This window comes from Neodiprion virginianus, chromosome 3 (genome assembly GCF_021901495.1).
Source record: "Neodiprion virginianus isolate iyNeoVirg1 chromosome 3, iyNeoVirg1.1, whole genome shotgun sequence".
Classification (NCBI taxonomy): domain Eukaryota; kingdom Metazoa; phylum Arthropoda; class Insecta; order Hymenoptera; family Diprionidae; genus Neodiprion; species Neodiprion virginianus.
The window spans coordinates 26,512,296-26,528,498 of NC_060879.1; the positions used below are offsets into that span (position 1 = coordinate 26,512,296).

Below are 16,203 nucleotides of genomic sequence, written 5' to 3' on the forward strand. Positions count from 1 at the left end.
GATGCTGCGTACCGGCAACGATGGTCCACGAAGACTTTTTCACGTATGCATAATGTATAATATACCTATTTCCCGATCGAAACTATAACGATGAGTTTTAATCAAACACATCCGCAAGACCGGCGTCCATGCTGAAGGCTCGAGTCTCTTCATCTCCGGTTCTCCTCTTGCAGCACCGCGGGGGGTTAAGAAGGAAGGCAATATCAGCTAGGATATTATGTTACCCGTCCGCCTGACACTCCTTCATCACTTATAGGGATGCGGTAGAACCATCGATTCTAACAATCGGGATTCTGCGGCTGAAGGGCACAGTGAGGAAGACGGAATCCTGCATTAAACGGAAATCGTCGTACATCGAGCGACAGGAATTATGAAAATCACGTGTAGATGCGTGGACGGGTGCGTAGTCGTGAGGCAATCTCAGTTGCGGGAACATCAGCTTTCACCCAGATAAGGTGGTCTCGATGGTAACTTCCGCAGTAATTTTATGTCGTGCCTTCCAACACGATTTCCGGGCAATCGTCAAATTTATCTTCTCCTCAGGCAAAGGAGGAAAAGACAGCACTCATCTTCCTCGGTTTTACGAGTCTGTCATGCCTAAGACGTATTTTGCGGTCCGAGAAAGATGTGCGGTCGGGTCGAGTCCACTCGTCGTAGATCTGAGTGAGTCGCTGAATTACTTCCCGAAGGTCACGGCTTCATCTTGAGAAAGTATTTCTTCAACCACGGGTGGACGACGGTGTAAATCTTCCAAAAATTTTGCGCCACACTCGTTGCTGTATTTTTTGTTAATTTTTTATTTTTGCTTTCATTTCTTTCTACCGAAACGTAGATTCATGTTACAGACACCACCGCTATCAGTTTTCTCTTCGCATTTCTATACGAGGGACTAAATTACTTATGCAACATTGCCTGCCTGCACCGTTCGAATAACCGAAGCGAATAGAGCTCCGACACGTGAACTATTCAGTATATATTCATTTGATCGCCGGTTTAATAGCTCCTTTCAAGCGTAAAGTAGTAATAAAATAATGATAGGTTGTCGGAAAATACGAAGCGCGTTAGTAAGTTATTCATGCCGTCGTTTCCAACAGTCCATCACAGCCCGGAAGGGCGGTTCTCGGCAAATATCAGCCCCGCGTATTTCAAACCTTCGGCGTGCGCCATTCAGCTGAAATGGTATAATAACGTAGTACCGTACACGTCAGTACCCGCGGCGTGTATTATGATTTGATCATTATAAATAGAGCCACCAACTACTTACGCGGGAAAACATATTCTAAACTAATTATTGTACCCGGTTTACAAGTCGTCCATTACTGGTCGTACGTCAAGACCGGACAAATTTTTTATCGGTAATATCTCATATCAGAATTCATTTCTGCGGCAAAGTTTTACGTTGTTCAATTTCTACCCATACACAACAATTCTCTCCCTTTATCTATACACGGAGCAAAGAAATTTATTGCATATTTAACGGAAAATTTGGTAACGCATTCGTCATTTTCTTAATGCAATTTTTTAATTCACATGTGTATCCACATGAATAGTAAATGGAAAGGGAGTGCGTTTGGAGGATTGAATTACCACAGTTGATGATCAATCTACTGTCCGTAGGAACATGGTTACAAGTTACTTTACCACGAAGAATCCATTTTAAGCAAGTCAATACACCATTCAAACTAAAATAATCACAAGACTTTGCGAATTTCTCATTCGAAGTAGAATCGCCGAAGAAATTGTACAAACTAGACCGCCGACATAAGTGAACTTTCGAAAGTATCTTTCTTCTCTTCTCTGTGACACCAATTTACTAAATTTGCAGTACCTATAAGGTACCGCAAAGTTTACACGTGGCGCAAAACTGTTTCATCATCCCATAAGATCTGAAAACACGTTCGTAACTTGTTTGGTGAGTAGATGCTGATAGAGATCGTCTGAGAATTATCAATTTACCGCGAGAGTGCGAGAGCATGTCCCAGAAGGACTAAAATATAAATGGAAAAGCAGGCAACAGGTGGTCAGTAGCGTGGGTTCTGTTGTGCTGTAAGAGAAATGCGTGACTGGAGACTGGCTTGTGCGGGACGCGCGAAACGTTAGCGATATATTATATTCGTATCATCAATGCAAATGCCGGGCGTGCCTGAGTTCATAACGGCTATAGCATTACTATATCAGAGAAGATGGTTCTCGTCCTGTCTCCAGGACACCAGAGCAGTCACGTGATTCGCGTAAAACTAACGCTGTCTTTCTCTCTCCTTCCCTCTCTTTCTCATTCACCAGGCATCGTCACGTCCACTTTATATCACTTGAAATTCTGGGCATAAACCGTCTTACGACCGGATTTTTATACTCACGTCAGCCTCCTTTAACCCCACGTTTCCCGATCCCACCCTGCACGCTGTACTCCGCAGATATAAAAGGGTGCAAAAATACTCTCCTAAGTAAATATTCACTCCCTTATGTCGATCGGTATAAGTACGGAATCAGTTTTCTCCACGTATTGCGGATGATATTGTACCTTCTTCGAACAGAGTTGAGTGATGAAACAACAAACAAGTATATCGCTCACTGCGGTCAATACCTACTCCATCCGAAATCGCAAACGGCAATTGGAAAATGATATGTTACCGGAATTACAGAGTCCTTGTATCCTGTTCTTCGTCAGTAATTACAAGTGGTATAACGAATTGCACGTGTAGTTTCAGTCCCAAATATCGCATCCGTGATAGTGTTCGAGATATATTTCCAATCTTTGAATGAGAACACGTTTCACGTGGACCAAATAAAAACCTAGCTTGCTGCGTCGTCCTCACACGGTGTAAACGGTTGTCCTCTTTACATATAATTATTTACCGTCCGATGTCAGCATAGACGTAGGTACCACAAAATTTACGGGGGTTGTCTAGGACCGCATAGCCGCTGCGCTCGAAGGTACGAGGCAAATGTTAAGCGACAAGGTAGTTTACCTTAGACAGGTCGGATGTAACGCGTCGCGTCTTGGCCTCCATATTCCATTATGATCTTCGACTGTGCGGAGTCTCGTGTACTATATTAAACCATATAACCTCTCGTCTATGGCCCAACGTCGCGTCTACCGCGCGTATATACGTACCACCTGCGGGCACTTCTACAGCGGTGTAGCTGCCTGATTATTTAACCCCACCCCCGCACCTCGTCGCGCCGCCCGGCCTCTTCCCAGCCCCATAAACCTGCCCTCGCTAATCCCGTGGTCCGTGTATACGAAGATATTAACGAGACGTGTTGCAGGGTGCGTCATCCAGCTTAGTGGTAAAGTACGCCGACACAGAGAAAGAGAGACAATTGAGACGCATGCAGCAAATGGCTGGAAACATGAGCCTCCTCAACCCGTTCGTCTTCAACCAGTTTGGCGCCTATGGCGCGTATGCTCAGGTGAGTTTGCTTCACGTCTCCAAGCACATTTCATTCTCCTCCCGATCACGTTCGTACATCATCTTCACGACATTGCACAGCTGACTTCGGTCATCATTTTGTTCTCATCTAACCGCATTTATCCCAAATGGGCGAAAATTCGAAAATCAAGGCTTGTTAACGATTTTGTGTTGAATTTTAAAGATCTTCAAATAGCGGACCGTTCGTTCTTTGTCAAAGATTCAGGAGCTTGGCTGATCAAAAATCGGCGAATAGAATGTGAATAAGATGATCCCAAGTACGGATTTCGTCAAGATATCCTGTGAAAATGACAAGTAACGTAGTGTTTTTGGATTCTTACAGCAGCAGGCAGTTCTTATGGCAGCAGCCACCGCACAGGGTACTTATATCAACCCGGCAATGGCCGCCCTCGCTGCTGGTCAACTGCCTCACACACTGAACGGCATGCCCAACTCCGTAGTACCGCCAACTTCAGGTAATTTCTTCCCATAAATATGTATACATACCTATTGGGGACGAAGAGAAAGATTCAAGGAAAATAAAGGGCGTGCGGCAAAGTTCATCATCGCTGCGCTGCAGCGCGCCGAGGTTTAATTAATTATGTGTCTTTTAACGAGAAACGAGCAGCTCCGAACGAACGTTGAACAGAAATCGTAGCCTGAATTAATGAAATTGTTATGTCGCGACTGGTTGGGTAATACGCTGCCGGTAAAGCACCGCGAATAGTCCGCAATGAGGGACGAATGGCCGACCTTTTCAGTAGCGATTTCGGTGATGTAATAACGTTTATATGCAGCTTTCCGGTTGGGACGAAAAGGATGGCTAATGTTGGCACATAGTAATCGCAATTTAATTAAACCCTCGACGTAGCGGCGCAATATAACGTTGATTGTTAGCGGCCATATTTTCTATAGAGCTATATCGACGTTACAGACAATTGCTCGTTAATTTGTTTATGAAGGCAGGGGAGCTTACATGATCGAACGATTACGCTCTCGCGGATGTTGCAAATCGGTTCGCATCCGTCCGCAGGGTAAATAATGAGGAAGAGGCTTAAATTGAAACGGGTTTCGAATTTGCATAACGTTTGTTATTGCACGCTTTTCGCGTTTATTTATTATAAATAACCCCTCGAAGTAATCGGATTTAGCGGTAATAACGGCGTGACGATTTTCACCGGGGCAAAACGAGAAACGAAAAGAGGACAGCCACCCAACTTCGCTCGTAAACGATATTATATTATCAAAGTCGCAAAGTTTACGTTCGAAGGACATTCGCGAGAGACCGATACAAGTAAAATAAATGATAGAACTGGTTCGCCTGCCGTGCTTTCGACTACGGCTATACCTATAAATCGCGAACGGGGTGGTTCATCGACTGGAAGGTAATGCCGTTTGATAGGGAAATAATATTTTACTCCACTCTTAGATTACTAGCTATATACCGTGGTTTCATGCCTCGATGGAATGCCGCTGGTATTCCCTGCGACTTCAAGCACTCAAGCACCATTTTAAACTCTCACAAGTTTAACTTTATTATCGACTCCTGAAAGTCTTCGGATAACCCAGATATACACCCTCGGAAACTTAACTCTTAAGCGTCCGACTGTCTCGACGCTTTTTTCCTTTCCCGTTCTCTGACAAAACCGCCACGTTTTACTTTCTGGAATTCATCGTACATTGGAAACCTCCTCGTGTTCCACCGTTGCAATTGATCAAATCAACCGACGGAGTGAAGATGATCTATTTTGACCAATCTGGCGGTGAAGAAACCTTACACCTGCTACCCTGCTTGCGAAAATCATTCCGAAGGTCAAGATCATTCCCCTGCGATCCACTTCTCGCCAGATCGTCCAATTGCGGCCAAGTTGAACATACCTGACGGAAATTTGTCGCAGGTGCAGGTGCGGGGCAACCGGTTAACGGGGCGATACCTTCGCTACCTTCACCCACGATGCCGAACTTCAACATGGCAGCGCAGACGCCGAACGGCCAACCCGCTGGCTCGGACCCAGGAGTCTACACCAACGGGATACCCCAGACATACGCGGGACGTGAGTATCAACTCCGGCGCATCTCACCGCCCCTGCGCGCCTCTTGACCAACCGTGGCTGAAATTTTTATGCACAAATAAAGAGGGATGCCTTTTATACCCGGCTTGCGGAGTGAAATCGCGTCTCGCGTAAGAGTTTGAAACTTGGACGCAAATTACGTAACGTGAAGAAAAAAAAAAGCTTTGATACCTACCCATTTATAACAAAAGTTGATCGACTTTCTCACGACTCGCATTTCGTCCCATCACTGAAAATGTTCTTGTCACGTAACCTCTATATAATAATCTGTTTTTCCCTGCCGAAGGAACGCGGTGCGTAGTCGCGACAATCGATCAGTTTTGGTTGTACACGCTCCGATCTGGAGCTCTGGATGTTTTCCGGGGTATGATCATAGCGAGGGTAGATAATAATCTGAATAACCGATATGTGAACGGAGCTAGCGCCAAGGGGTGCAGCGGGGCCCTTAGCATAGAACCACCCCTGATAAGAGCTGAGCTTACTGAAGTGTAGATGCCCTTCATTTGTCCATTCCAGCCCAGGGACTGCCCAACGGGGACGCGGCGCTGCAGGCGCACGCTGCCGCATATCCGACCATGCAGCCCTACGCCGGAGTCGGTGAGTCCGCATATGCTTCTTTCATCTTTTTCATTTCCGCCTTCTTTTACATTTTTGCTTTCATCTTTTTTCGGGGGCTTGAGGGTCGAGCTGAGTCGGCACTCAGCCTCGGTCGATTCCACTTCTTTTCTTTTTTCTCGCCAAGTTTCTGCAGTTGTAGGTCAAACGGTACCGTTCGTTACTGCGTCAGTAGGTTCATGCATTATACAGGAACATATAGGTCTCAGGGTGTATTAATAATTGCAAATTCTATGCTGGTTCAAAGATATCGTAATAGTATCGATTGCAGCTTATGACTCGGAATCTGCGGATTCACAGTTGAAGCAAATAATAAAAAAATTTAATTTTTTTGAAAGAATACGTATATCAATGATCCATAAGTTTCTGTATCGTAGATCGAAACATGAATAAACATTTCATATATTTACATCGAGAATTATATGTTTCTGCATTGAATATCGTGATCTTTGCCAGCGTGAAAAAATAAAGAAAAATTTTCCGTCGACCGCGTATTTGTTATTTCAAAACCACATTTGCATATCTTCGATGATCATTAGGAAAAGAAAGAATATCGTGTTACGTTTTCAACTCGGTGTTTGTTCTAAATCTTCTTAGTTTTACTGAAAACGTTCAGTGACTGGCATGAAGCGAAGAAGATACTGCAAACATGCGTGGAACAGTGCAAATGGCGCAAGTCTGGTGTGAACCCGCATCGCTATCTTGTTAAACTTCATGGCATACCCAGTTTCCACATTTAGTATACACAGAAATTGTACTTTTCCTTTCGTACGGCTGGCTGATGCTGAGCAAACAATGCTTTCACCACTGCGTCGTGCCTCGGATATTGAGATTCGCAGTGACAGTAGTTCGACCAATGTTTGGTCAGCCGCAGCTACTCCACAAACGGCTAGAAAGATCGCGTCTTTTATAAATCAAGTATTCCGCGACATATTTCTATCCAATTTTGGATATGCTCAGCGTGTGGTTCACGGTTCTAATCGACGTTAAGTAATTTTTATATTTTTAAATACTAAACGTGAGAACAAATATAATTCCTCGAAATTTGTCAAAACCGCTTTGAAAATAAATTTACGCAATCTTGTATCGATTTCGGTGGGAGTATTGAGAAATATAATTTGTCGATTTCACATTTTGCCACGATCGAACGGTTTGCTTCGTGTCGCCTCGCTTTGAATATTCCGTTTGTATTGCACTCAACTTGATATACAAGACAACGTTAATTGTTTATGCATGATACGAGAATAGCACGAGCCATATAAATATTGTACACATATAAACGTTACGTGTTTGTTACATTATCACATTATTACATGGCGTAAAGCTTTTCTGTAATGCTGTAATGTGATTGAGTGTTGGATGCTATTATGAAAACACAAGTTTATTCCCGTTAACCTACGTCGTATCTTCAAATCTTTGCTTCGCAGTGCTTTAACAGTATCCCCGTGATATTTGTTCGCGGAAATATTTGCGCGTGTGTAATAATCGTTCATCAGCTATTTTTTCCAACCGACAAGATAACGACCAAAACCAAGAATTGCACCTACGATGAATTTTCACCAATCGACTTCTGTACCAAATAAAACTAGCATTCACATATATTTACATCATAGCGATCTGTCGCAGTGCGTGGAAGCTCGCCATCAATAGGAATATATTAAATTCATGTTTACACTGGAATAATTAATTCCGAAGTGAAATTCTCCTCGCGTATGTATACCTTTCAGACCCGAAACCCTAAAGCAAACAGATATCAATCATCCGTATTTTAAATATTTACCACCACATAATTAATAGTGTTGTATAATTCCAGAATGCAATATTCTGTAGTATATACACATTGTACGTATAATACACCCGTGAGAAATTTTCTTTTCTGCGTTTTACATACTAGACCGAGATATTATTATTTTCAAAATCCACGAACACTGCGCGGGGCAAAAAGGGAGATTAATAACTATGCCCGAGTTCAATAACTACCAGCTCGGGTAATTAAAATCTCGAATTGCCACTGGTATTGAAAACGTATTATATCTCTGAAATAATAAATCGGGCTAAACTGCGATATGAGGGCCCGCGAAATGTTGCTGGAAGCGATATTCCCATGGCTTCGTTTCACAGAGAAACACAGTACCTGTAGGTTCGGCATTCAATTCACGTACCCATCAAATATATACACGGCTGATTTACAGCCGGGTTCGCCGTTATTTCGTGAATTTAATAAAAATTTTATGGCGATATTATAAACAGCAATTAAAATTTTCATTGTTCACTAGGGCCGCGAGCTGTTGAAAGAAAAGCTGATATTCTCTGGGGAAATTAGCGATGGCACCAAGTTGCTATCGATTGAAACTTGGTTAAATATACATTTTATTCACTGCGGTAATAGAATTCGGTGATAGATATTACGTATCACTGAGAACAGAATTTTCTCCCTTTCCCGCGTGATCAATGGGATTATCGGCGCTTGTTTAATTACTCGCAGATTGGTCGTTGTGTCAATATTAACCGGAGGTTTCGCGAAACGTCTTTATTCGCGAACCCGAAGCTTTTTTTTTGAGTAACGCTCGCATCGTAAGCGCGCGACGATGAAAAATATTGAAAGATGAAACAGAACGTGGAAAAATTTCGTATCTGCGCGTTCTTCACCTACTCGTGGTTGAAAAATGACACAGGATAGAAAAAAAAAAAAAACAAAAAAACAATCAAACGAAAAAATACACCCATATGCAAAAACTATTTGTTATTCGTTATCTGTATTACTGTCGCAGCTTACCCAGCCGTCTATGGACAGTTTCCACAAGCGATTCCGCAGCCGATGACCGCGGTACCTCCAACGCAGAGAGAAGGTAAGTGGCAAGCGTTCTTCGAACGTAAATAAATCTTAAAATTTTTATTAAACTCATACTTAGTCGTAAATACTCCTAATTTTCACCCGCTTGATTTCTTCATTTTTTTCATCCTTTCCCAATATCCTCAAATAATTATGAAACGCTGAATTTACCCCCTAATTAATTTAAAATTCCCTTGACGATTTGAATTACATTTTGCTAACTTCTCGACATTCTTGTTTCCGAATAACATCTTGTTCATCGAATTTCCCCCTTCGAATCGTTATTCCACAAAAGTCTGCGAGATTAACTTGTCACTCTTCCGAAAATTACTACTCACTATAACGAAGGCTGTGCTAAAGAGTCCGCGCAAACCGGAGACCTTCGAAGACACTCGTGAATTGTTTTTATACCTTTTTACATACATACTCGTGCATATGTATATACGTACGTATATATAAGTATGTATGTACATTCCTCGGGCGGGTTTCGCTTTTCCGAATGGTTGAACGGAGGTCGAAAAAGAGATAGGTATAGATAGAGAGCGTTCGAAAGTCCTGAAACTGCGTGCCTTCGGCTATTTAAAATTGGGTAATGAATTGAAGGGGGTTCTCGCAAAACACCGCTTAATTAAAACTGCCAAAGGCCAATCGAAAAGACAACCAACGAAGAAACGAACGAACAGAATGACAGAGTGTATATATCGAGTCTACTCTCTCTTGTCTCACTGTACCTCATCTCCCGCTGCCTCTCTCATGCTCTCCTCGAACGAGCGCCTAATTGCAATTAACAACTCGCCATTATTAGAATATACGATGCCTTACAATGAGGTAATGCAAATAAAACGAAAGTTTTAATTACTTTCCTGCTACGCCCTACGGCGGCCCGCGTTACATCGTCGGATAATAGAAAGTTTACCGCGACAGAAATTCAACCCCCAACCCACCTCCCTCTCTCTCGCTCTCTCTCTCTCTCTCTCTCTCCCGTTTTCTCTCCCTTGTACCATCACACCCACCCACACATACACGCGTGCCATTGGTCTCTCTCTGTTTTCCTGCCACGGTCCATTCTTCGGATTCGCTTGTCCTGAGCACCCCAAGCCACCCACATACCCCGAACACTGCACCCCGGACCAGGTTCTGTTGTTACAACAGTTTGTTTCATTAATTTGCTTCACGTCGGACCGAGAGAGAATCTGCACAATCATTTGCAGTATTTCCATACTAATCAATTTCCGTGCAATTGCAGTATGCATTTGGCTCGAGATGCGATCAGGGAACGGTAAAATATATCGTTTTCAAGTTGGGTAAATACCGTCAATGCATTATAGAGATTCAGTTGGATTGATGTCGTTTTTCGCTAACTTTGCCACAAGGTTAACATGCTCTTGAAACTAGCTTTCGGTTATTGATCATCGATCTTCGATGACAGTCGCGCATGCTGTAGAAGCGAAAAGATGACGAATATGTCAGGCGAAATCAATCGGCTGCACGGTGTTGAGAAGTGTTCTGTTTTCAGCAGAATCTCAAATACACCTAATTGTCTTTGTCACGTTATCGCAATGTTGCGAATAAATGGATTCTTGGATATGTAGGTCAGTAAAACGACAGGGTTGACGTTTCTTTATCGCAATGTTGTCCAATGTTATTCGACTGCGCTAATGCAGGCATTGCACTATCAGTCAGTGTTGTTGTCCTCCGAGTCCGAGATCAGCGGCAACGAGCCTGAAACGACGCAATCTTCGCAGTATCATCTTGCATGATGCTGTGCACATCGAACTCTTTGTTGCTTTAAAAGTATCACATCAATGTCTGACGTTGTTTGGTGTTTCCTTTGTACCTATATCGGTGTCTGCACCTACCTTCATCACTGTTCAATTCTTTACGTTCATTTCCACTTTATATTCGTCAAGTTTATGGCCGTTTCGCGTTATATACCGCGCAACCATGCGGACAGCGAACATCTCTGTATGTACATATAATACATGGGTATTGTATATTATATTGTAGAAAAATCCATCCGACGGCCGCTGTGTATATTTGTTGCAAGTCGTGCAATTGATGTCGTATCTGCTGTGTCGGTGTTGAAACGATGTACGTTTCGGTGTTAGGAAACCACTAAATTTTCCATCAATACTTGAACACCGCGGATCCGCAATCGCTTCGCAAACTGCGAACCGGATTTTTTGGCACTTCGATTACGGGTAAAAATGCGTCTTCTTACTCTACATACCCGTATAACACTTGTCCAATCGGGCTGTAATGTGTCGCTCGCATATGAAAGCACGCCGAGTAGAAAGCTCCCGGCATTTCATGCGAGACACTTTGGCTACACTCTGGTACATACGCGTCAAAGGCACAATTCGTCGATATCGGGGTTCCACTCTAAAATTAACACGGACATACTTCGGCAATTACAAAGTGATCGAACACGCTCGATCGCAATATCGCGAAACGTTTATTCGAAAGCGTATTAAATGCTCAAAGCGTAAATAGCAGCGAGATACTGATATTAACCCGTTGTTACAGGTAAACTGAAACTTCGTTCTGAATAAATTCATACTCGTATATGACTATCGCAATACTTGGCACGCTAGGGAATCAGTTTATTGTTAGTGGAAAAAAGTTACGAAAGTTACGAGTTTGCTGATTCTATTAGTTCATATATCAACGGCGGTTTGAACAAGCTTTTTAAAACTTTTTTTCATTCTCCCCCTACTTTTTTGGGGCTTGAAAATGTTTCTTTTTTTACTCCTGTTTTGTTGTGCTGCAATTGTATAATCCTTCCCGAGAGAACGATCCAAATCTCGCTTCTTTATTCCTGAAACTAATTTTAGAATTAACAATTGTAATGCCGCTGGAGGCGAAAATTTATGACTCATTTTTCGTTACTCTGCAGGCTTTGCTCCCCTCGGGTCCCACTCTACACACCCTTACAACCTCCCCACGGTCTGCAGGATCGCCATCCCTTCGTACCTTCACCCGCTAATTTGGCTCCCACGTGATAACTTTGTTTGCTAAATTATTAAGGGACAAGGTTCTGCTCTACTTTTTAGCTAAACGGAATATTGAAAAAACATCAATATGTGAAGGAAAAAAAAACAGAATGGGGGTTAAACTATAGAAAGATCAGAACACTAAAAGGTCGCAACATCGGATTTTTGCCTCTTTATACAACATATGGTCGAGAAATTCTAAAAGTCAGTTGTTTGTTGATACGTAGAAAATAGCAGAAATATGATGAAAAAACTGTCTAGATCAAAAATAGAAGTTTAGCATAGTCAGTGATGAAAACAGGCTACAGAAAATTTCAGATCGTAGACACGTCTAAGTTACATAAATCTTCACCGCGTACTGATGTGTCTGTTTTCGATCTGCACAGCGTTATTTTAGCGGAGAAAGATTTGAAATGATTTCCGAATGGGCCGAGTGTTTTATATGAAAATAACGACGGAAGGCGCAGCTCGCGTGCTTAGTAATTAGATTCCCATTGCCCCCATCCCATTATACTCGAATGTCTCTATTAGTTGAAGAGATAGACCGAAGTGCAACTTTCCGACTCATAATCGCTGCTAAATTACGGACAAGGTATAAAGTTTAGTGAAATTAGCTGAATCCTTCCTTCATGCTTTTCATTAATTCTGAGTCCTGTTGTTCACTTCATTGTACAACTGAATTCGAAAACGTGTTCATGACGCGTTGTCCGCTCTTTTCTCTTCCTCCCCCCCCCCCCCCCCCCCCCCCCCACCACACACTCTAAAATTTCTTATACGAACCATGTATGATGAATTCTACCTATCGTATTTTTCCGACAGCGTAAAATTTCACTTTATTTCATGCCCGGTTTAAGCTCGTGGTAATTCTGTGCTGGGAAACTCGCTGAAAGTCGATTGAACGCGTTGCGGTCTTTTTGTTTCTCTTTCTCCCCTTTTCGCTCTTGTTTTTGTTTCAAATTGAAAGTTGGTCAGCCAACTTGAAAATTGCTCAAAAATCAATCAACGTGCTATGACTCATCTCATCCAGCCCATTTTCCATTCAATAAATCTCCCATTGTTGTACTGTGAATCCTGGTGTTGTGTGTTTGTGTATTTGGAAGTATAAATACTCAACGTTAACCGGAATAAAAAGTAATCGAATCAGCAATCGAATAACGAATAATTTCTGTCTTTGTTTGTTGTCAAATTTTTTACCTCAATTCAATTCCTCCGTATTCATTATATGATTATAATCGTCATACATTCATCAAATCATGCAACGTCGCATCATTGTTAACATATTGTTTCATCCATCATTTCACAGATTTGAGAACAAAAGTAATTATCACCACTTTGGTAATAAAACACATCATCAATTTATGTCAGGTAGAATATAAGCTCTAAAAAAATTTCACCGATTAATAATTATCGGTTGATTAATTGATTCTTGCTCCGCGTTATTGCTGCAATATTTTCTAACCCGATAATAAAATATGTAGAGTTCATAGATCAGTTATATATATATATATATATATATATATTATATATATTATATATATATATATAATATATATACATTATTAAGTATCACGAATCACGCAAAGAACAAACTCATCCAAAACTAACATTCTAACTTGAGTATTATACTTCAAGTTTAGATGTTTAGATGTGCTCTGATTTATATGGTAGGATGCTCTATCTCAGGACCCGAGGGCTGCAACCTGTTTATCTACCACCTGCCCCAAGAGTTCGGCGATCCGGAGCTTATGCAGATGTTCATGCCGTTCGGGAACGTCATTTCATCAAAGGTCTTCATCGATCGCGCCACCAACCAAAGCAAATGCTTCGGTAAGTACTCGTTCCGACAAATTCATATTCCCTTTTTCTTCAATTAATTATAATATCCGGCATACATGAAATGATGCGAAAAAAATGTCCCCCAATTCGTTTGGAGGTATATCTTTATTCTATACTTCTTACTCTCCCCCCCCCCTCTCTCTCTCTCTCTCTCTCTCTCTCTCTCTCTCTCTCTCTCTCTCTCTCTCTCTCTCTGCGTATTTCAATAGGTGCACGAACGTTCAGAACTTTTCTAATTTTCATTTTCCACGTACTTCGTCCGGACGGCCGCCGGGGCTTCGACCCCCGTTCTTCAGATATGATCGTGTACCTACTCCAAACGTAATTATACTCCGTCGGGAGAATTAAAAAGGACAGTGAAAAAAAGGAGGGCAGGGGTAAAAGAAGAGAGAAAAAAAAAAATCAGAGGGAAGAGGGAAAAAGAAATGACGAATTTCCGACACCCTTGTACGGCTGTTGTGTGCGGATGTGCGTATATAAGCGGACCGACTCTGCACCCCTCGTAATATAACTGGCTTCAATGCTATCGCGGCCCTTTTGTACACGAACATGCGCACGGTGGGGAAAATATTAAAAGAGCGACGCACCCCTTTGATTAATCATGTCCACTCGGATTCACAGATGGATGAACGCACAAGCGGATGAACGGGCGAATGGACCCCACGCCCTTCCGAATGCCATTCAATTCAATTATATTTTTGTCGGATTTCTGTACAATTCGTTCAAGATTAAAGAGCTATGGTTCCATTCGCGTGTTGTACACGCGCCTAATTGTTCCTCCTCGTTAATAACCGATGATTAACCCTCGCGTATCCATATTTTTCGTCATATCCGGACTGGATTTCGGGAAGTTCAAAACGGGCGGGGAGGGAAATCCGGGCTGCGACAAGCATCTAGGAGAGGGGGCGACGTACGGTTCAAAGTCCATTCGGGGGCGGTTCGCCAACTCTGCAAGGATGTTTCCGGCCGATCTTATCTTTATGAGCTCACCGATTCGTGCGCTATCTGGAGCCATCTAACTTCAAATATCTCCTTCTTTCATCCCCTCATACTTTTCGGTTCTATTATCACCGAACGGTTAAAGAAGCACGACGGAGAAGAAGAAGAAGAAGAAGAAGAAGGGAACGAAAGGCTGCACCGACGGCCACTGCATGGAAACTCACCCTCAAAGAGAAATATGCTACTTTCCGCGAGCTTCGATCCTTGGTTCCTTTATGCTTCCCGATGACGTATATCTACTTTATATAATATTATATATGTACCGTACCAAGGCCTATCGCCGAAGCCCCGAACTAGGCACTACGAACCATGTTGATAACCAGGATAAAGGTTCAATCTGCGTAGAGATCTTCTGCGCGAATTAATCTATATGTATATTGCGTATATAATATGTTATGTACGCTACCTTTGCATGCGAAGCGTATTCGTGATTATAATTTGGTTATATCGTATCGCGTAATTCCAATATCTTTTCACAAGAATAGCCATTGTTGTTGGCTGTTCAAGATAGATGATACCGATTTTACAAGCTCGGCATAATCGGGCATGTGATCTCTTAACACAAATCATTTGAAGATACACTGCGAATCATTACGTATCGACAATTACCAATACGAAAAACTTTTTTTTTTTCTTTTGCAATTCACGAATAACGATTGTCATTAGGTTATCTGTATCGAACTTCGAATTTACGGATTGCTTCGAGTTGAGTTTCAGTGGATAGAGCTGAGATTGGCGGAAAGGTTGTTATATTCAGTTGAATAGAGATTTGAGGATCGTAAACGGTCGTTCGGAATTGGCATTCACGTAAAGCAGGAACGACGAGCCTCACCCAGAAGAGATGAGCATCGTTTCATTATCGCTTTCACGGTGAACTTAGATAATACCATTCATTAAAACTTTTTACTCTTGACTCGAAATTCGTCATTATTCCTAAGTGACCATTTAGATTGGAAACGTTCAATTACGATATCGCCCTGCAGAAAAGTCGAAATTTCATAATGAAACTTTACCTGATAAAGGAACTCGTTTCGAAAGATTGCCGCGCAGGGCAATCAGCTCGCGGATAACAAAGCAGGCCAATGTCCTTCCATAATATGATTCCCCTGAAGGGATAAATTTGCGAGCCCATTCATTGCTTCCATATCTTTTCCAACACCCAACTTCGAACTCGTACACGTATTTAACACGTGACTCTGCTCCTTCCGCAGGCTTTGTCTCATTCGACAATCCGGCGAGTGCACAGGCGGCGATCCAGTCGATGAACGGCTTCCAGATTGGGATGAAGCGGCTGAAGGTCCAACTGAAAAGGCCCAAGGATGCCAACCGGCCGTACTAACCCACGTCCTAGCCTAGACAATCTGGCCGGGTCGCGCCCTACGTCATAAGCTACAGGGTAAGTTAATCCAACCCTACAAGCCGATTTATAATAATATATAATA

The 16,203-nt window shown here is 42.4% G+C and overlaps 1 protein-coding gene across 16 annotated transcripts in view; it reads left to right on the forward strand.

Annotated features, from left to right (window-relative positions):
• LOC124301459 (CUGBP Elav-like family member 4) overlaps nucleotides 1-16,203 on the forward strand; it is a 540,326-nt gene that overhangs the window by 522,938 nt on the left and 1,185 nt on the right. For 12 of the 16 annotated variants that reach the window (XM_046756542.1, XM_046756535.1, XM_046756540.1 and 9 more), the window contains 7 exons: nucleotides 3,271-3,414; nucleotides 3,757-3,889; nucleotides 5,312-5,467; nucleotides 5,978-6,082; nucleotides 8,872-8,949; nucleotides 13,595-13,753; nucleotides 15,973-16,157. In XM_046756542.1, coding sequence (XP_046612498.1) covers nucleotides 3,271-3,414; nucleotides 3,757-3,889; nucleotides 5,312-5,467; nucleotides 5,978-6,082; nucleotides 8,872-8,949; nucleotides 13,595-13,753; nucleotides 15,973-16,100 — 903 coding nt within the window. In that variant the 3' untranslated portion in view covers nucleotides 16,101-16,157. The remainder of the gene's footprint in view (nucleotides 1-3,270; nucleotides 3,415-3,756; nucleotides 3,890-5,311; nucleotides 5,468-5,977; nucleotides 6,083-8,871; nucleotides 8,950-13,594; nucleotides 13,754-15,972; nucleotides 16,158-16,203) is intronic. The other 4 variants (XM_046756538.1, XM_046756539.1, XM_046756537.1 and 1 more) reach the window with 4 other exon arrangements.